The sequence below is a fragment of the Stegodyphus dumicola genome, chromosome 9 (genome assembly GCF_044657685.1).
Source record: "Stegodyphus dumicola isolate Sdum_Otavi_A_Nest chromosome 9, ASM4465768v1".
In the NCBI taxonomy this organism is placed as follows: domain Eukaryota; kingdom Metazoa; phylum Arthropoda; class Arachnida; order Araneae; family Eresidae; genus Stegodyphus; species Stegodyphus dumicola.
The window spans coordinates 125,529,719-125,551,432 of record NC_140776.1 but is presented as its reverse complement, the minus strand read 5'-3'; the positions used below and the strand labels follow the sequence as shown (position 1 = coordinate 125,551,432).

Below are 21,714 nucleotides of genomic sequence, written 5' to 3'. Positions count from 1 at the left end.
TTTTGTTGGGAGGGGGAACAGTCACTCACTGGGCGTTAAACCTGAAACCTAGGCTATATGGGAGTGACTCCAGATGTCCCACTTCTGCAGCAGTTCTTCAAACTTTGTGACCAGTAAAGGATGCCTAAAAGATGACTTTATGGAGCACACAGGCTTGAATCCATGACATTTTGGTATCATAACCTAAATGATAATTTTCAACATTTTCAGTCCTTTCTCCATGTGACACGCTTCAGGGTTCCTCAATATGATGCATATCTAGTACAGGAAGCAAGACCTAAGCTTCAGGGATAATGCACCATCATATGCTAGACAGCAATATGCTTATCAAACCTGAACTTGAAACTATTGTAGCAGTCAGTTTTATGCAAAGTGCAACTATCATTTCATTTTCCTTGCTATTAAGTCTGCATTAATATTTTGAAGGAAATGAATGAAATAATATCCAGCAAATCCTGTGCAAAATTAGAATAAAATGGACACGCTTTTTCATTACTACAATTCTACTGAAATGATAAACTTTTGGAGATATGAAAAACAAGATTCTGATAGTTGCAAACCAAGGATTCATACCTTTGTACAATCATAGAAGGTCCTAAATTAAATGTTCATTTTCATATGCTTATTCACATGTTAGCACAAAAGAAACTATTTAATGGGTGGGACAAAATACTGGGACTGAAATGCAAGGAACAAAATGTCCTGCTTTGTTTCAGATTGCCATCACATAATTCCATAAACATTTTGAAAAGTTTAACAGGTATTAGCTGAGCTTTATGAGTACAGAAGGAAGTACTCTTAAGATGACAGGTTATATTAAAATGTTTTCATACTACAGTTTTAACAATACAAAATAGATCCCAGAACATTTTGAAACTACCATATACTGATAGTAGAAAACTTTTTTGATGAAATTTACCTTATTTATGAGAGATTTATATGTATCAATTATTTCCTTCTGATCATGACAACCAGCCAAAAGTTGCCAGACTTCTCCCCGTAAAGCTTCAGGAATACCACGCCTTACAAGACTAGATAAATGCTTTGGCCTCTGTGATAAGTTCTGCCTCCACTTCAAAAGAACTTCAGACCAACCTTCTAGCTCTGTTGCTGTACAATCTTTGCTTACTCCTCCTGTACCACTCAAAAGTGGTTCATCGTTATCTATACATATATAAAAATATCAAATTTAATACAAATGAAAAACAATTGTATGAGAAACAAAGCATACTATTTAACAGAGTATCAGTTTTTAGCACAAGCAGTTTATTCAATATTATCAGTTTTCAATATTATCAGTTTTATGATCTTCACTTTATTTTACTTATTTTTTCTTTGTTAGCATCTGCATAAATTTAAATACACTTTTAATTTTATAGCATTCACTTATATTTTTTTATGCTTTTGTAAACAAAAAAATTGTGTCTCTCTGTAACCAGCACTTGGTAATTTAAGATACAACTTTGCAACTAGTGCTTACATACCCTAGATATAAATTTCAATCTATCTGAAGCAAATGCTTCTGAATGCATATAGACAAATATGTATTAGTTTGAAACCAATACTTACAAGCTGGGGGTACAAAACTGTGGCCCTTTGAAAGCAAAACTTTCTAGCTAAAAGGATAAATTTACATCCCATTTATTTCAATTTATTTCATTGCTATACCAAAGTGAAAATATTTAACCTAAGTATTACTGTTATTTGAAGGTAAATGTAGAACTTAACAGATATTCTTGTTTACATGTCTCTGCAGGTCCTAAGGGTAAAGGCATGGACAAAGACAAAATTCACATGGTTATTGAAATTGAGATTTAATGATATTTTCTTGGATAGTTTATCATATCTTTGTAAAAAAAATATTTTGACAAAAAAATGATACCAATGAAAATTCAGGTATTTTGTTAATGAAGTTAACAAAGAAGGAGGATAGACTATAATCAGTATTACTTCTCATAGCGGAAGAGATACTAAAAGACACCAACATGTTTTAATTTTCCAAAGGACACTATAACATAAAAATTTTGACCAATATGCAATTTTATCAGTAATATGATACAATGAAATGGTCACTAGGTAATTGTGTTAAAGAATTTCTGTCTTCATCTGTTTAACTGCATGAACAATTATCTCAGGTAAAACAAACACTTCTAGTTAGGTCAGATTTCTTAATTAAGTATATAAAATTCAAATCACAAAGCAAGGAAAAGCCTTGTCAAGAGAATATTTATTTACTGATAAAACATTTTCATACAAAAATAAATAAATAAATAAATAAATAAATAAAAACTCATTTACTGCAAAAACAGATACAAGATTAAAGATGGAATTTTAACTGTTTTATAAGTGATGATGTAAAAACATCAAGTTGCGATTGATACTGATACAAGCAAACTTATGATGTGAACTATCCTGTAATGTATCATTACAGGTGAGAAAGTTCAACCTTAATAAGAAAGTTGGAACAGATCACAAACACTAGTTTTATATAATTTAAATAGGTAAATGACTCAGCTTTCATAAAAATAATTATTTTTCAATTTTTTTGCTTAAATGTTTTTTACATGCAAATATTTTATCCAGTAAATTTTATATTAATATTAGAATACATTCTAAAAAGATTTAACCTTTATTTAGGAACCTGTTAAATTAGAAAACTATAAATACATTTTCCCTGGTGCTTTACTTTTCATTGCTTTTAAACCATTTAAATTCTCAGAGTTCAAAAGCTGCTAATATTTTACATTAAAAAACTTATTTTGGGTTTTGCTTATTAAATTAACAAAACTATATATTATAAAATACTAAAAATTCACATGGTTTACATTATCTCCAAACTATGCTACTTGGGAAATATTTAACACTATGAAATACAGAGATATCACTTTTAAAACTACAGAACTTTAAGTCAATTTTTTAAAGGTAAAAATTATAAACTGATATTTTAGGAAACTAAAAAAATATTTAATTATAATAGGTATAATTTCAGATTATGCTTAAGTAAAATCTTACAATATAGTGAGGGGGAAAATTAAATTTTCTTGCCTACAATTACAAGGTAAAAATTTTTACACTGTTTATTTATTTCTAGTTATTTACAATGAATTATAATTTTGTCCAGCATGGGTGCTTATTGGCCCTCCTTTTGTGAAAGTTCAAATTTAATGTCTTATACAGGTTTCTCTTTCAACTCACCTAAACTTCTCCAATGATTAAAATAAAATTAATTTTAATTAAATTCTTAACTGGTTAAAAAAAATGATACATAAATTTTTTTTTAAATATGTATGCAAATATTAATGATTTTAAATATTAATATTTTTGGTAAAAATTTAAAGAATAAATGATATAAAGTACACTCAGTCCAATTCTTCGCACACAATATTTATATTACTTAAAAACTATTAATAATGACCATAAACACAATTGATAATAACTGTTGATAATTATAAAATTAATGATTGCATTAACAAAAAATAAAACAAATTTCTCAGTACATTTCCTTACCAGATGGTGTATCAGGATCTTCAGGACTAGATGGAGTTGGCACATTAGTGGACTTTGAAGCTGAATTTACAATATTTAAACTAAGAGCTGCTTTTTTGTTTTGAAGTTTTGTTGTGCTTGTTACACTCACAACTTGCAATGAATGATCACCATTAGTATCTACACCAATCTGATAATTAAAACAGATATGAAAAAAAAATGGAAGAAAGAAACCTCTTAAAAACAAGAGCAATTTTAAAAATCTGAACTTCAACTTCCAAATATATATATAGATTAAAAAAAAAAAAATAAAAATAAAATAATAATAATAATAATAAAAACCCGAAAAACTGAAGAGTTTGTTTTTCACTATGAAAAAATATACAGTACATTAAAAATATTTTAGTAAAAGTGTTAATAAGGAGAAAACATTCAAATAAGGTATAATTAACCATATAAATTTTCTAGATAATGATACAAAAATGAAAATGTTACAGAATAATTTAATTGCAAACTCATAACATTAAACAACATTTGAATGAATTTATCATAGTTATAAATATATTTGGATCAATTCTTTATTTTCATTTCCTTAAAGACCACACATTTTACACATTTGACCGATGGCAAAAACATTTAATTTCAGAACTCAAATTATTCTCAAAACTCATTTTATTTTGATGCTTTGGAGCATCAAAAATCTAGTAATAAAATAAAAGGAAATGTTAACTGTTTATTATTCATCTTGCATGAAAAATAACTGTTGGCAGAAGAAAATTTCTCACATCATCAACAAGTTAAGATTTACTAGACATTAAATTTAAGATTTATCACATACCATGACAGGGAGAAGACAGACAGATGTACACTGTGCAAAAAAAAAAAAAAAAAAAAAAAAATGGGGGGGCAGTTCTATATCTTCTGTTCTACTGGGCCGATTGATGGAATTCAACTTGTGTTTTTCATATCTGAAAGTGCGACTTAATATATGTATTAAATTTCTATAACGTTGTTCTAATGTAGATATTTTGACACAAAATTGGACTTTTTCTGAAATGACATACCATTTTTTTTTTCCATATTTCAATTCGACGACTCAAATATGCCAAATGCCAAGTTTTGTAAAAATCACTCCCAGTAGTTTTTAAAAAATTAGCTTTAAAATAAGAATATAGTAAAGAGCTATGTAACTGATATTAATCCTGAAGATATGACCACAGAATTTTGCAATGTATAATATTTCATTTCTAGAGATAAGCTAATCTACATTTACATACACACTTTATAAGATACATATCCTAATGCATGGGTTGTCTTGCATTTGATAATTCTTCTACCTATAACTTCAAAACAGAGGAATTTTCTTAAAGCTGAAATTGATAAAAACTTGTCTGTGATCATGTTTAAGTTAAGAAAAGTTGCATTCCCTTTCTGCTGACAGAAAATGATACTGTTGAAGCACTGCAATTTAATGGTATCACTAAAGATTAAACTTTACAGAAGTTACAGAGATTTACAACAGATTGCCTTTATAGTAAATAGCAACTATTTAAAAGTTGATTAGCTAAATAAAGTATGCTATGGTTTTGAAACGCTAACACATTTCATATATATGGGTACCAAATGTACTGATCCTCTAGGGTACTGAAAATGATCTAACTATAAGGTTGCATCTACAGGCACAATTAAAAAAAAGACACTTTCCTTTCCACACATATTGCAGACTACTTCTATCATCCTGCAAAGCACACATGGTGCCATATGCAGGTCAAAGACTTTATCACTGCAGCATATCTTTATCAGTAGAGTCTGAATTGAACTCGGCAATCTGTTAAAATTTATTTTACTCTATTACCCTATTCCCAAAAGGCAAAACTACAATTTTCATCAGCAACCCTGGCATAAAGAAATAAATTTTCCATGAAAAAAAAAGTTTATTCTTACTATATGATGTGACATTTTATCCTTCCAACAATGATATAATGCAGAAAAAGTATGATTAATTTTTCTCGGCAACAAATTTTAGAGCACTCCCTGTACAAAAAATTCCTGGTTAGTGCTTAGTAGGTGTGAAAACTGCACCTACCTAGTTACTCTGCTACTTTATAGCACTTTTTTTATGAGAAGACAAGAAGTTTAAAATAACTTAAGATTTTATATTAACAGTAGGTAATTTTTCATATTTTAATTCTCTTTTTAGTTTAAGCATTATTTGAAATCCACACTTGAGATCAATGCTATTCTGTATTCTCAAATCATAATATTACTTAAAAAAAGACTTTTCATCTCACATTTTACTCTAAAAAGAGAAGGATAAATTACTACATTTAAAAATGGAAAATATTTTATTAAATGTCATTCTCAGTTTTAAAAAAAGCAGAAATTTTTTAAATCTCCAAAAAATATATTGCTTAATTATTAACATTTTTATACTTTTCAGAAAATATTTTCATCTCTACTTCATTAAACAGTTGCACTGGATTATCGGGTTAATTTTAAAAACACACAAATTATGAAAAAAAAAAGTATTTTTACAAATACTTCCCTTTTAAGTAAATAGATAATATTTAAGAATACTACATAGTTACCTCTCTGACTGTAAGGTAAAACTGCTCATATAATGTTTTCTTTGAGAAATACCAAAACCTTTCAGATGGAGGGAAAATTTTCGCTTTAGTTTCAATAACAAATCTTACAGGCTCCTGAATGCCTGCTATTACCAGATCTGCAGCAACAGTCATGTACACTCTAGTGTCTGAAGAAAAGATATTAAATGTTCACATTCAAAAAATTATGTTTGCAAAAATGAAAAAAAATCACTGCATGAAAAATTATTAATATATTGAAAACTTTTGAATACGGCCTATTATAAAATTTTAGAATGGTATCATAAAGTATATAAACTACAAAATTAAAAGATTAATGGTTATTTTGAGGCTAAATAATAATCATAAAATACTATTATTCATTTAAAAAAAGGGGGCAAGTTTTAAGGAAAAAAATAAAAACACAGCTTTATCATTTTAAATTAGCAATGAAGAGAAAAAGTATATTTCAATTATGACTTCTGCACAAAATTTTGGGAAAATTCTACACAGTCTATATCAGTGGTCTCAAACTTAAATAGTCTGCAGAGCATATGCATGGTCTGACAACAGCTGACAGGCCAGAATTTTTTTTAACAAAATTACAAATTTTTAATTCACAAAAATTTTAAAAATAAATAAATAAATAAATAAAAAACTTTCAATAAATCTTGCAAAGTAATTTGCAAAACCTACATAATCAATAATAAAAATATGGCAGAGGAAAAAATTCAAATTTATATTTACTTTGCCTGAAATATCAAGTTTGGTATCTGCAAGACATTTTTATCATAACATTTTACAATCCTACTATATTGACATCTAAATATTAAATTTTCAGATTAAAGTTTATTTAAAGTAGTTTCAACATGTTTAATTAATTGTTTAAATAACTTATTTAATTAAAAAAAATTACAAAAACTTTCTTAACTTTTCACAGAAAATTTTCCAAGTAGGAAAAAACTTGACAGTAAATTATGACAACTTAGTCCTCAACTTAGTCTTATTTATTAAATTTTTCTTCAATGCATGAATAAAAATAACATATGCTTCTATGTCATAGTTATTATCTTCTCTTATTTCTTACTACAGTTTGGCACTAGGTGGCCCTTCAATTTTGATAAAGTTTGTAGCTTTGAAGAGAAATTACTAGAAATTATCTTCATCATGGATTGTAGATGCTCAATGGTTATTTGAATTTGAATTTTGTTCTCATAAATTTTCAACTTAAAAAAAAAAAAAAAACTCTTCACATATAAATGTACTCCTGAATAAAGAGTTACTATCAGCGCAAAAATTTGTAACTGAGTTAATTTTTGATAAGTACGAATAAAAGTTAATAAAATCCGTATCTCAAAGTTTTTGAATATGATTTATATCACGTAAATTAGTCAACTCCATTTATAGATCTTCTGATGTGTTATTCATGTTAGCTTTTAATGATAATGAAAATAATGTAAACTCAGACTTCAAATAATTAAAATCTTGAGTTTTGTAATGCTGCTTGTACAACAATTTTGTAATTGTTTTCGCCGGCCACATAAAACTGCTTTGGGGGCCACGTGCAGTTTACAGGCCACAGTCTGAGACCACTGGTTATATAACCTATAACTGAATTGAGAAATTAATGTATTTCATATATGTTTTAAAATGGCATTTTAATGATAACTGATGTTACAGTATTTACCTTTACTTACATAACTGATGCTAAAAAAGTATTTATTGCATCATAAATAGGAGATATAAGCAAAATTATAACTGCTACTTCAGATTACATAAAACCTGTTTAATGGAGGAAAATTCAACAAAAATTTGCCCACCAGCGGCCGAGCGGTAAAATCACTGAACACTGGTAGTTCGGTGCGCGGTTCGAATCCCGTGAACAGGCTGGCTGCATGGGTGTTTTCATGGTTTTCCCCATGTGTAACGTGTATACAAGCCAGTTTTCCTTAGAAAGTCCTCCACGAAGGCATCCCTCCCCTTAGGCAGATAGCCCTCGTGTGCTTTGCCATAATCAAATACACACACACACATCAACAAAAATTTTTATATTTTTCAAAGGAATAATTTTGAATTAAATCAAATGCAATGGAAATATCTTTTTACAGCTTATGATTAATTACATATTAAATTGCATTAAACATATTAAAATAAAAAATACAAATATGAAATTTCAATGCTTGAAGTTTAAGATAAGTATTTATATTAATTTTCAGATCATATTTTAGATACAAAAAGTAAACCTTCTGATATCCTGAATTTTGAAATATTTATATTTAATAAGTAAAGTTCAATCTAGGTACTATTATCTAGGTCAGTGGTCAGCAAGCTTATTAGCCAAAGAGCCAAATATGAATATTACAACCACTTAAAAAAATTAGGAGTCAAATCTGCTTGTTTAGTAAACTTTTATTACACTAAATAAAACTAAATTTAATACTTAATAAATCTTTATTAATGCGAACAATGTGCTTGCCTCTCCTTGGAAAGTTTGAGTAAGTCAGGTTTGTATGTTGTTTTTAATTTTAGGCATGATTGCAAGTTCTCATCAGATGACTTCTCAGTTTACTCTTGATAATGTTCATGCTTGAAAAAATTGTTCAGATATATGTGTAGAATAAGGGAAAGAACAGTAAACGCGAGCTTTCTCAGCTGATTGTAGGAGTCAGAAATACTATTCTAAGCGTTGAAAATGATCATGTCTTCCTTCTCCAGGTCATTCAAAGCAGACCACTTGTGTTGTGAACTAAGATCACATTTTTAATTTTCCAATATTTCCGTTTTTTTAAATCCAGCAATTGTATTTCAAAGCTACCAATGTCAATTTCAAATGGAGAAAATTTCAACTCGTTTATCGTAGCATTAAGAGGATTTTTGACAAATGCTAAAGTTGCTCTGCTGTTTTTAAATTCCTGAAACCTGCTGAGAAATGCTTCCCTCATATTTAAAATTATTGTTTTAAAATGGTGTTTATCAACAGAGGAATTATTTCCTTGGCAATGCTACAGCAGGCTTGGAAAGTAAAACAATGTTTCTCTTTCAAAATCATGTGCAAAAATGTATAATTTGTTTTCGAATGTTATTACTTCTCCTTTGAATAAAAATTCTTTGAATTGGCGATGATTAAGAGCTTTATCTAAAATGGAGTTGATAATGGTAATCACTAATTTCATAACTTTACAAATTTCTTCCAGAAATGTTTGCGCACAAAGCGCTTCTTGGTGAATGTGAATGATACAATGGTAAATAAGTATCTCGTGATTAATTTTTTCTTTCATAATAGCAACAACCCCTTTTCTTACGCCGGTCATACTTTTGTCCCCATCTGTTGAAATCAACACAATTTTATCGAGGGGAATATGATGTTTATCCATACACTCAATTACAGCATTGGCGATATCTTCTCCACGCGTCTGACCTTTGAGTGGCAATAATCCTAAAAGTTCTTCTTTAGGGTCTGAATGAGACATAAATCTTACAAAAAGTGAAACTTGCGCTGTATCATTTATGTCTACCGGCATGCGCTCATCAACTGCTATTGATAAAGCTGAAACCAATTTCAGATCTTCGATATGCTATTCGAACACATTTTAATTGTTCTATCTTTAATGGTTTTGGCAGACAATGGTAACTCTAATTCTTTTCAGAATATCTTTGTTCTTAAAATCCCGAAATAGCTTTTTGGATGCATTTATAAAACAATTTTTTATGTATTCGCCGTCTGTGTACGGTTCTCCTCTCTTAGCAATCTCTTGGCTACAGACAAAACTTGCCATATTAATATTGTTGGAAGATTGCATCCAGTTATTAAACACAGAAGTTGACGACTCTTGACTCTTCTGTAGTTCCTCAACTGCTTTCTTCCTTACATCACCGGTAGGATTTTTTAGTGCTAAATGACACATGCTTTCTAGTAAAGTATCTCTCTAAATTTGACTTCTTGTTATGCATGAATTTCTCCTTACAAATAAGACATGTCAGAAGTCCATTCAAGTTTTGAATAAACGCAAAATTCTCGGTCCACTCAACTTTAAATTTGCAGTTTTCATCTTCCATTTTTCTTTGCTTTTTTTTTTTTTTTTTTGGTAGCCATGTTAATTGGGGTGTCTATAAAAATATTCCAAATATATCTTTTTCCTAAAGCCACCAGTACAAAATTATTATCACTATTAAATTGATGAAAATAAAAATTAAAAAAGAAACTTTTTAAAAAATACAATTTTATGAATGTATGTAACTGCACTAGAAAGAAAAAAATAATCTAGTCCATCATCAGAATAACAAAACTTTTAATATGACCAAAAATGGAAGATAACTTCCAACATTTGGACAAATAGAAGTTATCGAAAAATCAATTACAAATTTTGTACCGGAACCACAAACATACATAGCAGGTGTAATAAAATCATATAAAAATACCTGTAAGATATGCAGCTAGATTAAAAAATACAACTTTTTAATAAGACAGGACAATGGCAGACACGGTAGATAAGACAAAACTGTTCACACTGCAATTGCTGTTCTGTGATGCCAATTTGTACCTTCACTGCTTTATAAAAAGCATGCACGCGCATGCCGGTAGCTTGTACATGGTTTATGTTTACGCTTACGAAAACTAATAAAATTAAACTCGATGTTTGTTACATGTTTTTACAACAATATAAAATTTTAATTAACTATCTATCTTTTTACTCAAACAAAAAATTATACATGTTCTCGATTTATAGAAGAATTTTAATTTATCAAAATAAGATATAATTTTTTTCTCATTAAGTTTTTTTTAAATGAAAATATTGTGCCTTCCGTGGATATTTGTACAAGAGCCGCACTTAAGGAGCCAAAGAGTCATATGCGGCTCTGGAGCCACACTTTACCGACCATTGATCTAGGTTATTCATAAAGTATATCATGGAATCTGACAATTTCCATGATATACTTTATGAATAACACATCACATTCATTTATTTATAATATTTTCCAACAGAAGATATGTTTTTGCAACACTTCAAGAATATTTTTTACAAAAAAAAAAAAATTAAGTGTTTATTATATTTCAAATCCCACAAAATACACGTTTTCCTTGAATAAAATACTTTAGAACTTTTAATCATTAATTTAAAAAAAGGGGGAAGGAAAAAAAAGAAAGAAAAGAAAATTATCAAAAACCAATTTTGGAAACTTAATATCTTAATTCCAAAAGTTAGAGGATGCAACATTTTTGCTGCTGGAAACCTTTTTCCAAGGTAATGAATCTTATTTATTGGTTATAAATCAATTATTCATCAAATGGTGATATTTAAAATAATTCATAATAGATTAAATATGGAAAATTCAAACATATTTCATTCAACGCTTGCACAAAGGAATTCAAATCTTGGCAGAAACATAAAAATATAAAACCTTGAAACTTGAGCTTATTTTGCAAAATTGTTATAACAAAGCATTACATTTTTCCTTCCCTCCCATCAAATAATATACTCCTGTTAAAAAATAAGCAATAAAAGCAAAACACGGAATAAAATAAAAATTATCAAAATTATTCAACTTATCCAAGAGGTTGGTGTGGCATTACTACACCTTATAGCACATAATAAAATAAAGACATAAAAAAACACATGTATTACAATCATCGCATTGGGAGAGACCCAATGCATTGGAAGAATACATTACAGAAATAGCATGCTAATAACGGGTAAGATAACCTCTAGCTGAAGTGTATGCTTGACAATGACAAGGCAAGCTGGCAATAGGGCCGCTGATCACTTATTGTGGCCATAACGCTCATTCCTGTAATAATGCATATCAGAGCTTACGGAAGGTGCCCAGCAGCCCACTGCAACCTTCTATTCATCACCCCAACATGTCCCACACATGCTCTGGAATTTTAAGTCTGGCGATCTAGCAGATCACACCAGATGTGGAATGGTTTTACTCTTCAAATAACTGTGCACCCCTCAATCCTTTGGTAATGATTCTATGTAGGCGTTACCACCCATAAATATCATGTCAATATCCACTGCAGTGATAGGAGAAAAGGATGTACAAGAGGGTGTAGAATTTCGTTGCAATATCAGATGGCTGTGATGGAACCATCAGGAATCATGTAGAGATTGTTATATCCCACTCCATACAAGTAAATGTCCTCCTCTATAATGGTGTCTTTTCATGGTGTTTCGGAATCCAATAGCATGCCTCTGGCTCTCGCCATATCATTATCCTTTGGAAATTGTTCTGGATGTTAAATCGAGGCTCATCTGTAAAGAGTGTGTGGCCGCACTGCTCTGGTGACCAACTATGCTGTTCATGGACCCAGTTCAACAGCGCTGTGACAAGCAGTGCGGACAAAGGAACAGAAACCACAGGTCATTGGGCATACGGTCCACCTTCATGAAGCACGAAATATATCTCCGATTTGTTTCAAATATTACGTGGCAAGGCATCTGATTTTTGTTCCTTCACTCAGGTTGAGAATTTGCCATTTGCATTTTGCACTTTGTGACGTGGGCCGTCTTGCAGCAGCTAAAGATGCAATGCCAGCTGTCATGCTGTTACAGATCTACTGCATCTTGCATATAGCAATAGGAAGTGATTGCCATTGTGGTAATCCTCCAACATCCAGATCCATGTACACATCAGTGGATTATCTTGCACAAAGTTACAACATCCCAAAAGCTTTCCAATGCATTTCATTGTGCAAATGGTGTCTTGAGCTGATGCTCTCTACTTTGGCTATCTGAGATTACATGGAACTATTATTGCTTATGAACTGACGCATGGGTCTGACACAACCTTTTTAAAGCATTGTGGAGTGACTGCAAGATTGCATTTTATGCTACTTTGGTTGCTTATTTGTAAATTGTATGTTTTTTAAATTTATATTTGTGCCTTTTCTTTTCAGATTTAAACCGTATGTTTTAATTCCCTGTTTTACATTTGTACCTTTTCTTTTAGTGTTTGTTGCTTATTTTTTTAGCACAAGTGTATTATTTGACAGATAAATCTTCTATTTCATACATTTACATATACAGTCAAAAGTCGTTAATTCGGACACCCATAATCCGGAATGATCTATAATCCGGACCTCAAAGCTAAAAACTTTCTGCGCATGCGCCACTTTGACGCATGCACATAGGCGTTTAAGCATGCGCGTAAGACCTTTACGACTGCGCATTTGCGTGTGCACAAGCGCAGAATACGTTTTCGCTGCGCGTTTAATGTATAACGGACGGTATAAGCTAAAATTATCTAATTGTCTATTTCAGTTAATGTTGATGATTGCGTTGTTCCTTAATCTTCGAATTGGATCCGGCTTACTATTTTTTGCAGACTGTAAGAGCAATTTTATAAAAGTAAGCTTGAACTTTTGATTATGTCAAATAGAATATCCGATGCTGGAGCTCCCAAAGGATCTATGAAAATGAAAGAATGTTTCGATGTCCATCAAACAAAAAGTGGAATTGCTCCAAAAAATGGATAAAGGCATATCCTTTGTTTATCTAACCGTTCCGAAATCTGTTTATCAATTTCACGCTGCTCTATGCGGGAAGGAGGAGGAACGTGGCGGCACGCAATGAACTGGAAGTTGATCTATCAACACTATCGTTATCTTCAGGGCAGATGTTTTTATTTTATTCGGCTCATAATTCCTCATTAAATGTAGTATTTCATCTCGATGTACTTCGTTTTTGATATGATTTAAATCAAAGTCCTCGTCATTATAAATATCACGAATACAAATCAAATAGTTTTCTGGTTGCAATTTTCTAATTTCGGCTATGCATAATGTATGCTTTACACATGCGAGCGTTGAAAGAAATGTTTAATAAAGTAAACAAATAAATATTAAGCTTTTTTTTGTAAATTTTGATACCCTTTAGATCATAATTGCTCATTATTTTATAAATTACGATTTCATATTTTTAATTTTATAATTTCTGCATGCCATCTTACCAGATTTAAACTGATGATCTATAATCCAGAATTACCGAAGTCCCGACGAGTCCGGATTAAAGACTTTTGACTGTACTGATTTTTTTAATGTGTTAACTTGCATTTGCTTTATTAATTTTTCCATATTTAATCCTGTTTAGAATCTATGGTTTATTTTTGTTTGCATAATCTGATTATTTTTCCTATCTTGTCAATGGGACTGAATAAGCATTAAAAACTGTCTGAAGTTATTTTAACTGTGTTTAACTAAACACCTGTCAATTGATACTGATAAAGCAACTAAAGCGTACATGAAGGCCAAAAATACAGAATTCATAACCTTCCTCAAGTCTTTAGCTTCTAAAAATGACAGTTTCAAGCACCTACTGAAAACAAACTATTCAAATATTCAATGATACTTCAAACAATTACTGTTTCGTTAGCCTTTCTTCTGCCACTACTGGGTTTATATTCTTCCAAATAATGAGAACACAGTTTCAAATAATGGCCATAGCTTTCATGTGTACCTTTTGGTGTCTCTGTATTCAAAATTTCAAAAACTGGCTCATTTGGATCCCAAAGTCCCATGATAGTATACAATGGTTTCTCTCCAGGAGCTGGTTTAGTAAAGGAAATCTGAAAATAAAAAAAAAAATAAAAAAAAAAAAAAAAAAATAATTATATGAAAATGAGAAATTATATTGTAAAGTATGTCATAATAATTTCATATCTTCCTATGTATCCTTACAAATTAAAATAATTTTTGTTCAACAGCTAAGAATCCAATACTTATAAAATCTTAAAAATAATAAAAACAAAAATTAATTATACAAAAATTAACAACTCAATTCGAAAGCCAGTCATAATTATTCAGTAACTTCCTAACACATGATTACAAGTTAAAACAATTTCCTTTGTTCAACAAGGTAAAGAAAATATGCTTATGAAATCTTGAAGTAATAATAAAAATTATAATCATATGAAAATTAGAAACTGTCAAAGAAAATAGTAATGATATGTGAAAAAACTAAGATATTAGAATTATGAGTAAACACAAAAATACTAAAGCATGTCGCAATAATTTTAGATTTTCCTAATAATTCCATACTTTACTAGCAAAGTATGAAATCCGGCATTCTTTAGAATATCTAGGTATTTTATAGAATGCTGAAAACTAGCTGGCCCTATGCATGAAACATATAAACATTTCACACACTGCCTAGGTATTCTATAGAATGCCAAATGGCAAACCGACAATGCATGAAATATATCTTCGATTTGTTTCAAATATTACGTGGCAAGGCATTTGACTTAGGAGCTGAATGTTGCTTCACTCACATTGAGAATTTGCCATCTGCATTTTGCACTTTTTTCAAAGTGTCAAAATACATGTCCACCACTCAGATACAGATTTTGCAATTTGCATTTTGTGCTTTGTTCGGGAGTTTGCTATTTATATATAATTAATAGACATGCATTGGCAGTTTGAAGATGAACTATTAAGCTTCAAGTTAATGCTGCAAAAACAGTTTGTTCTTAACCAAATTACTTACCAGAAGTTAATAAATGATGTTAAAAAAGCTGAAATGACGATTAAGAAGGTACCATGGGACTACTAGTTGCTAAATCACTATGATGTGATGTTTGTGGAAAACAAAAGTAAACTCATTTATTCTATTATAGGAGGCATCAGTACTAAATAGTATTACATTCCAGACACTGAGTTATTTCACATATTTTATTAAACTCATTTGATTATTGTACATGGAGGACATGACAGAATGTTGAAAGGACTTTAAGCCAAATACAAAAAATTACACATAACATTTAACTGAACATCCACCTTTGTGGGGCCTGTCAGAGAAAAATGAAAAGATGTTATAAAGGGTATTATTATGAAATCTATAACTTTTTCAGAATTTAATTTCCACTGTCAGGCAGATCTTATTTATTTCCAGGCTCAGCCTAATAACAGTTTGTTATTAGACTGAAGTAAAGAATATAAATTTGTTATGGTGTACCAAGACTATCTCACAAAATTTATGATTCTGAATATTCTGATGTCAAAAAAAGCAGAGGTAGCTTAACTTTGCTTTTTTGAGAGAGTTCTGGACAGCATTGAAGATCATCAATAGCAAGCCTTGCCATTGGCAAAGCCAGGGTAGTGTCAAATTCATTCAATTTATGAAAAATAGAGCTCCTCCTGGAATCAAAAGAATACCATACGAAACCTTTTTTGGTTGCAAACTTATACTAAGTCTTACAGCTTCTTTCCTAACGAAGATGTTTTAAAAGACATAAATACAGAAAAACAACTAGAAAAAGTAGAGAAAGCATCCAAATATTATGAAGAAATAAAACATATGCGAGGAAAAGAGGCTTTTTTCAAAAAACATGGATGAGGTTACACTCAAGGGTGGATTAAACCAACATGATGATGACAAGCTTATTGAAGAGTTTTCCATTCCTGTTGCCTGTTGTTTGTGTTTATAGATAACCAATGACGCACACACATACACAAAGTGTCGTCAAAAAATTTTTAGAATTTCTGTGGCCATGCTAGTAATGATGATGAAATGAATATTTTGTGCACTCTTTGTTTCAAAGCTGAAAATGCTATTGATAGTAAAATTAATTTTAAAATCAGTCAGGAAATGTAGCCAAAAAAAAAAAAAAAAAATTGAGGTCGGGAAAAAGTTTCCCACTGCTTCTTTAGGAACTGCTATGCGAGTTGCTATTTTTGACGTTGGTAAGGGCCAAGATGATTCACTCAATATTTTGTTAAGATGTAATGAGTATGACAGAAGACAGTTTTTACTGATTTAAAATTTATGAGGGAGTTTTCAAACATCTATATGCAAGATCAGAATTCACTTTATGCCTTAAGAACTTACTTAGAATTGAATATTCCTAACCACAAAATTACTCTCCAGTCAATTGCAATTGTTCAGTGGAAGCAACCAAGGATTCATCAAATGTGTAAAACAAAGTGTCCAAATATGAAATGTCTTTGCATGAAAAAAGTAAAGTGCAATTCCAAATATCACTTAAGCCTATCATGTTACAAATAGGTTAAATTTAATCTTTTATTTTTTAAGAAAATATTACATTTTTATATACATATACATATTTTTTTTTTATGTGTGTATTTTTTGTAAAGTTCATTTAATGACCCTGTTTTACTTTTTATAAGGGAAAACATTAAGTAAAATTCAAAATAAAATTACTTCCTTTCTTGATGCAACAAATAGGTTCATATATATATATATATTTTAATAGGAAAGGGATAAATTTTGTTTCATACGAATTTGCTTTCCTTTTTACATATTTTGAATAAAATTTTTTTAATAGCAGGCTTTCATTATTTTTTGAAAATATCATTTGTATTTTTGAGAAATGAACTTCTTTTAAATAATAATCTTGGAATTAATTAACTGGCTACCAAAATGTCATGATTTTGTTTCTTTACCCCTCGGCCTACCATGCTTTTAATGACTTTATCGATGTTTACTTTGAATACTGTAAATTATTTTCTTTGTACATTATTTTTCTCTTTTGCATGTGTTCCTTTCAGTCAAAGATTTTTGAGCTAATTGTATTATTTAAAGTTGCCGTGTCTTTTTTTACTTACATTTCTGTAAGCCTCGTGTAATACTTTGCTGTGCACAAGGAAATATATTTTTTTTTCAATAAATGGAAATAATAATAATAACCTTAACATGATCTTTTTCTCATAATTTGCCTAGGTTTTATATACAATATAGGTAAAGTATATAATATTAAAAAAGGTAAAGTATATAATAATTTTCATATTACATCTTTCCTTAAAAATGCAAGGCATTCTATAAAATGCCTACATATTCTACAGTATGCCAGCACTTCATACTTTGCCAGTCATGTATACAAATAAAAATAGATTTTTTTTATTCCATGCATACTGAAACATGCTATTCCATTTTCCAAGTACTCTTCTGAAAATCCAAAGGAATCAATTTAAAGATGAACCTGACCAACACTAGAATAACTCAGAATGAAAAAGGTTAAAACTTGACTTTACATTTCAGCAACAATGCAATACTTGATCCAGGGCTTAATTTCTAAAATTGGAACTGAATTAAAATTAATGTCATTAACTACAGAAAACAACTTTTTCCAAATATGAAAAAATTCAAGGAAATCTAGTTTACTAGCTGAAAAAACTTTAGGGATGATTTTCACAGACCTAAAGTCAAAAATGTGATTAAATGCCTAACTACTGAAGATTTGTTTATTTCTCCCTTCCAAACATAATATTTGTGTTCCTTGATGTGAAACTTTAACACTCTTTTAGTTATATGATACATGTCAAACCACACTGATTAGATATGCCAAAAGTTCTCTAAGAATTAATATCAGAGATGGGATCTTTAACATTCAAGCCATGAATTTTTTTGAGAGGTTAAAAAAATGACCTAAAAATTGAACTTGTGGAGAGTCACAGAGCAATTTTGTGATGGATTCAAGGATAAAACAGAATAATGCTTACTATTATAATTATTATGCTTACTTCTAAAAACAGAATGTCTTTGTCAATCGCAAAATGAACATTTTTTTAAAGCTTTACGAATGACCATGGCAGAAAATCTTCTGTCATGGTTTACAAATTCAAAGAACTAAGTTCATGAGAACTGCTAATCATAGAGACTAAATTTACCAATTATAAATCTAAATTCCTCTTCTTTACAAATTGTTGCATTTGCATCGCCCAAATAAATTCATGGTGCTTTAACTTTTGCCATGGATAAAAAATAATCGGAATTCAGATTGTTCTTACATCTAGTATATTTGACATAGGCCTTGAATCAATAATAAAATGATCTATTTGATTGAAAGTGCCTCCATCAGGAGAGCTCCATGTCATTTTACGCATCTTTTTATGTTGGAAAATAGTGCTTGTTATGTTCATATTATGATTAGCCACAAAATCAATAAGTTGCTTGCCATTGTCATTTGAAAAATCGAGGAGACTATATTTACTGTTCCAAATTACCGTTTACCATTATACGAGGGCTATCCAGAAAGTAGATTACGTTTTGGAATAAAAAAATAAACAAAGCATAGGAAACAAATTTTATTATATACAGATGAAAGCCACACTCAAATACTACTTTTCTACATAGTCACCATACAAATTAAGGCATTTATCGTAGCGATGTACGAGCTTGGAAATTCCTTCGTCGAAAAATTCGGCCGCCTGCGCCTTCAACCACTTCGTTACCTCTTCTTGCAGCTGTGCGTCGTCATCAAACTTTTTGCTGATGATTTCGTGCAACAAACTTCGCGAAATTTGTGGAAAACTCAAAGAAAGTTCCGTTATTGTGAAATTTCGATTTTCACGGACTTTAGCATCGACTTTTTCGAGAAGTTCGGCGGTCACTATGCTGGGTCTCCCACTTCGATCTTCGTCGTGAACATTGGTTCGGCCATTTTGAAATCTTATGACCCACTGACGCACTCCACCTTCAGTGATAATGTTGTCCCCATACACTTCACGAAGGTGCCGATAGATTTCTATCGGTTTACAGTTTTTTGCAGTCAGAAACCTTATTACTGAGCGCACCTCGCAGCTCGCGGGATTTTCAATTAACGCAGACATTTCAAACCGTCACAGTATCTGAACGGAGCACAGCACGAACCTCTCACTAGCACGGCTAGATGCAGACTGAGCTGCGCAACGCTCTGACCCCAAGATGGCCGCGCTAGCCCCGCCCCTAGCGGACACAGACGGAAACGTAATCTACTTCCTGGATGGCCCTCGTAATATTAATTTACCATTATAAATTGCAGTTCTAAATTTCTCTTCTTTACCTATTTTTGCACTTGCATTTCCCAATAAAATTTTCACATAATTTCCTGGACAGGAAGCACTTAATGCATGCAAATCATCATAGAAAAGCTCCTTCTCCAACCCATCCCTGTCCTCTATTGAGGCATAAAATTAATAAAACTTTCATTAAAAAAGACTCCGTTTATTCTTATTTTACAAAGTCTAGTTGACTTGGTCACAAAATCAATTAATTATGGTCTAACTTGCTTAACTCATTATAAAACCAGTATCAAACATGTGTGTCTTTTTATCACAGCTATAGATCATTGTATGCTTTTTCTTTTCAATTATTCCCTCTCCTATCTATCCATCTAACTTCCTGCATGGCTAAAATATCAATTCTATAATCATAAAACTGCTCAATAAGCATTTGTAGTCCTTTATTTCTATAGAAAGAATGAATGTTCCATGATTCAATTCTCAAATCCTTTGAGTCCTTTCCAGTTTGTCTCCTTGAAGTTAGCCATGGGTTATTTTCTTCTTGCAATTTTCTAAAAAGTAAAATTTTACAGGATAAGGTTGTTAGCCCTATGCCCAACTCCCAACCTTTAGGACCAGGCCTCTGTATTTATAAATCTCCTACAGACAGAGGTACCCTGCTATACCCCAGGCACTAGGTATCCATTTTAGTTGCCTCTTACAACACACATGACACACATGGACTATGTTGGGACAATTCTTTCACACCCAGTCACTACACCGGTGATAGAACTTTCTAATAACACCCAAATATGCAATGTATTGAACTTACATAATATACATTTGCCAGTTATAATGGGCTTCAGTACATATACATGTGCTATTAAAATCTCTGCTGCTGAAGCAATTTTATTAGTTTGTGGTAAATTATGGTTCTGAAAAATCAGATATAATAAACAGTCATTAAATGTTGCTCGAAATATTTTGGATTTTACTGCAAGTTTTCCAGAACGCCAACAAAAACAATACTTCAGTTTTGGAAATAGATATATATACAAAAATATTTTTTCCTCCCAAGCATATAAAAACAACCATTAGGAATTTATTTATGAAAAACTTACCATTTCTATAAGCTGCATATCACTATTACGGACATTCCTCCCAGGCGATATAAGCAATCCGAAACATCTAAATTTAAATGAATCATCAAGAAAATTGTCTTATAAAATAAATAACTATCTTGCAAATTAACTAATGTAAAAAAATAATAATAAACTTACCTATCAATAACAAGTTCCTTATTATCAGAAACCTGTTGAACTGTTAGAGTAACACTTTTCTCAAGTTTACATCGCAATTTAAAGTAGTCTTTATCTTTGGGGCAGGATGAATAACCACCCTAAATAATAATAATAATAATAATAATAATAATAATAATAATAAAAGTTTTTTATAACACAAATTTCTTATCTTTGTATAAATCAAGATCCAAGTTTTAAGTGCATTTAAAAAAATAATGTAATTACATAGTTTTTAAAAGTTTAGTACAGAGCAGGGCAGAGAAACTTCCTTTTTTTAAAAAAGTGAATAATAGAAAAAGTATTGCTAATGGACTTTTTTTTTCCTCTTAAGGGAAGAACATAATTTAAAGTTTTAAATCATGCAATTTTAAACAAAATATCTTCAAGGTGGCAGGCATCATTCCCTATGTGCATACACAATCAATTTCTGAAGTTCCGCTCTACCCGTTATGACATGTCCACATACAGTGGAATTCATGCCATTTCTCCCAAATAACATTCTTCAACGGAAGCAGGTCTGCAGGATGTTAAAAAAGTTCTACCAAGAAGTATCTCTGTTTAAAAAAATACAGGACATTAGATTGTGTTATGTAATCAAATTAATTTTATTCATTAAACTCATATTCCA

At 30.6% G+C, this 21,714-nt stretch overlaps 1 protein-coding gene across 6 annotated transcripts in view; it reads right to left on the bottom strand.

Moving 5' to 3' along the window:
* The window catches only part of LOC118185492 (rab GTPase-activating protein 1-like), a 170,694-nt gene that overhangs the window by 50,378 nt on the left and 98,602 nt on the right, over positions 1-21,714 (bottom strand). For all 6 annotated transcript variants that reach the window (XM_085824059.1, XM_085824058.1, XM_085824057.1 and 3 more), the window contains 6 exons: positions 21,066-21,184; positions 20,907-20,973; positions 14,528-14,636; positions 6,075-6,241; positions 3,508-3,676; positions 920-1,164 (listed from right to left, as the gene is read on the bottom strand). In XM_085824059.1, the coding sequence (XP_085680185.1) occupies positions 920-1,164; positions 3,508-3,676; positions 6,075-6,241; positions 14,528-14,636; positions 20,907-20,973; positions 21,066-21,184 (876 nt within the window). The remainder of the gene's footprint in view (positions 1-919; positions 1,165-3,507; positions 3,677-6,074; positions 6,242-14,527; positions 14,637-20,906; positions 20,974-21,065; positions 21,185-21,714) is intronic.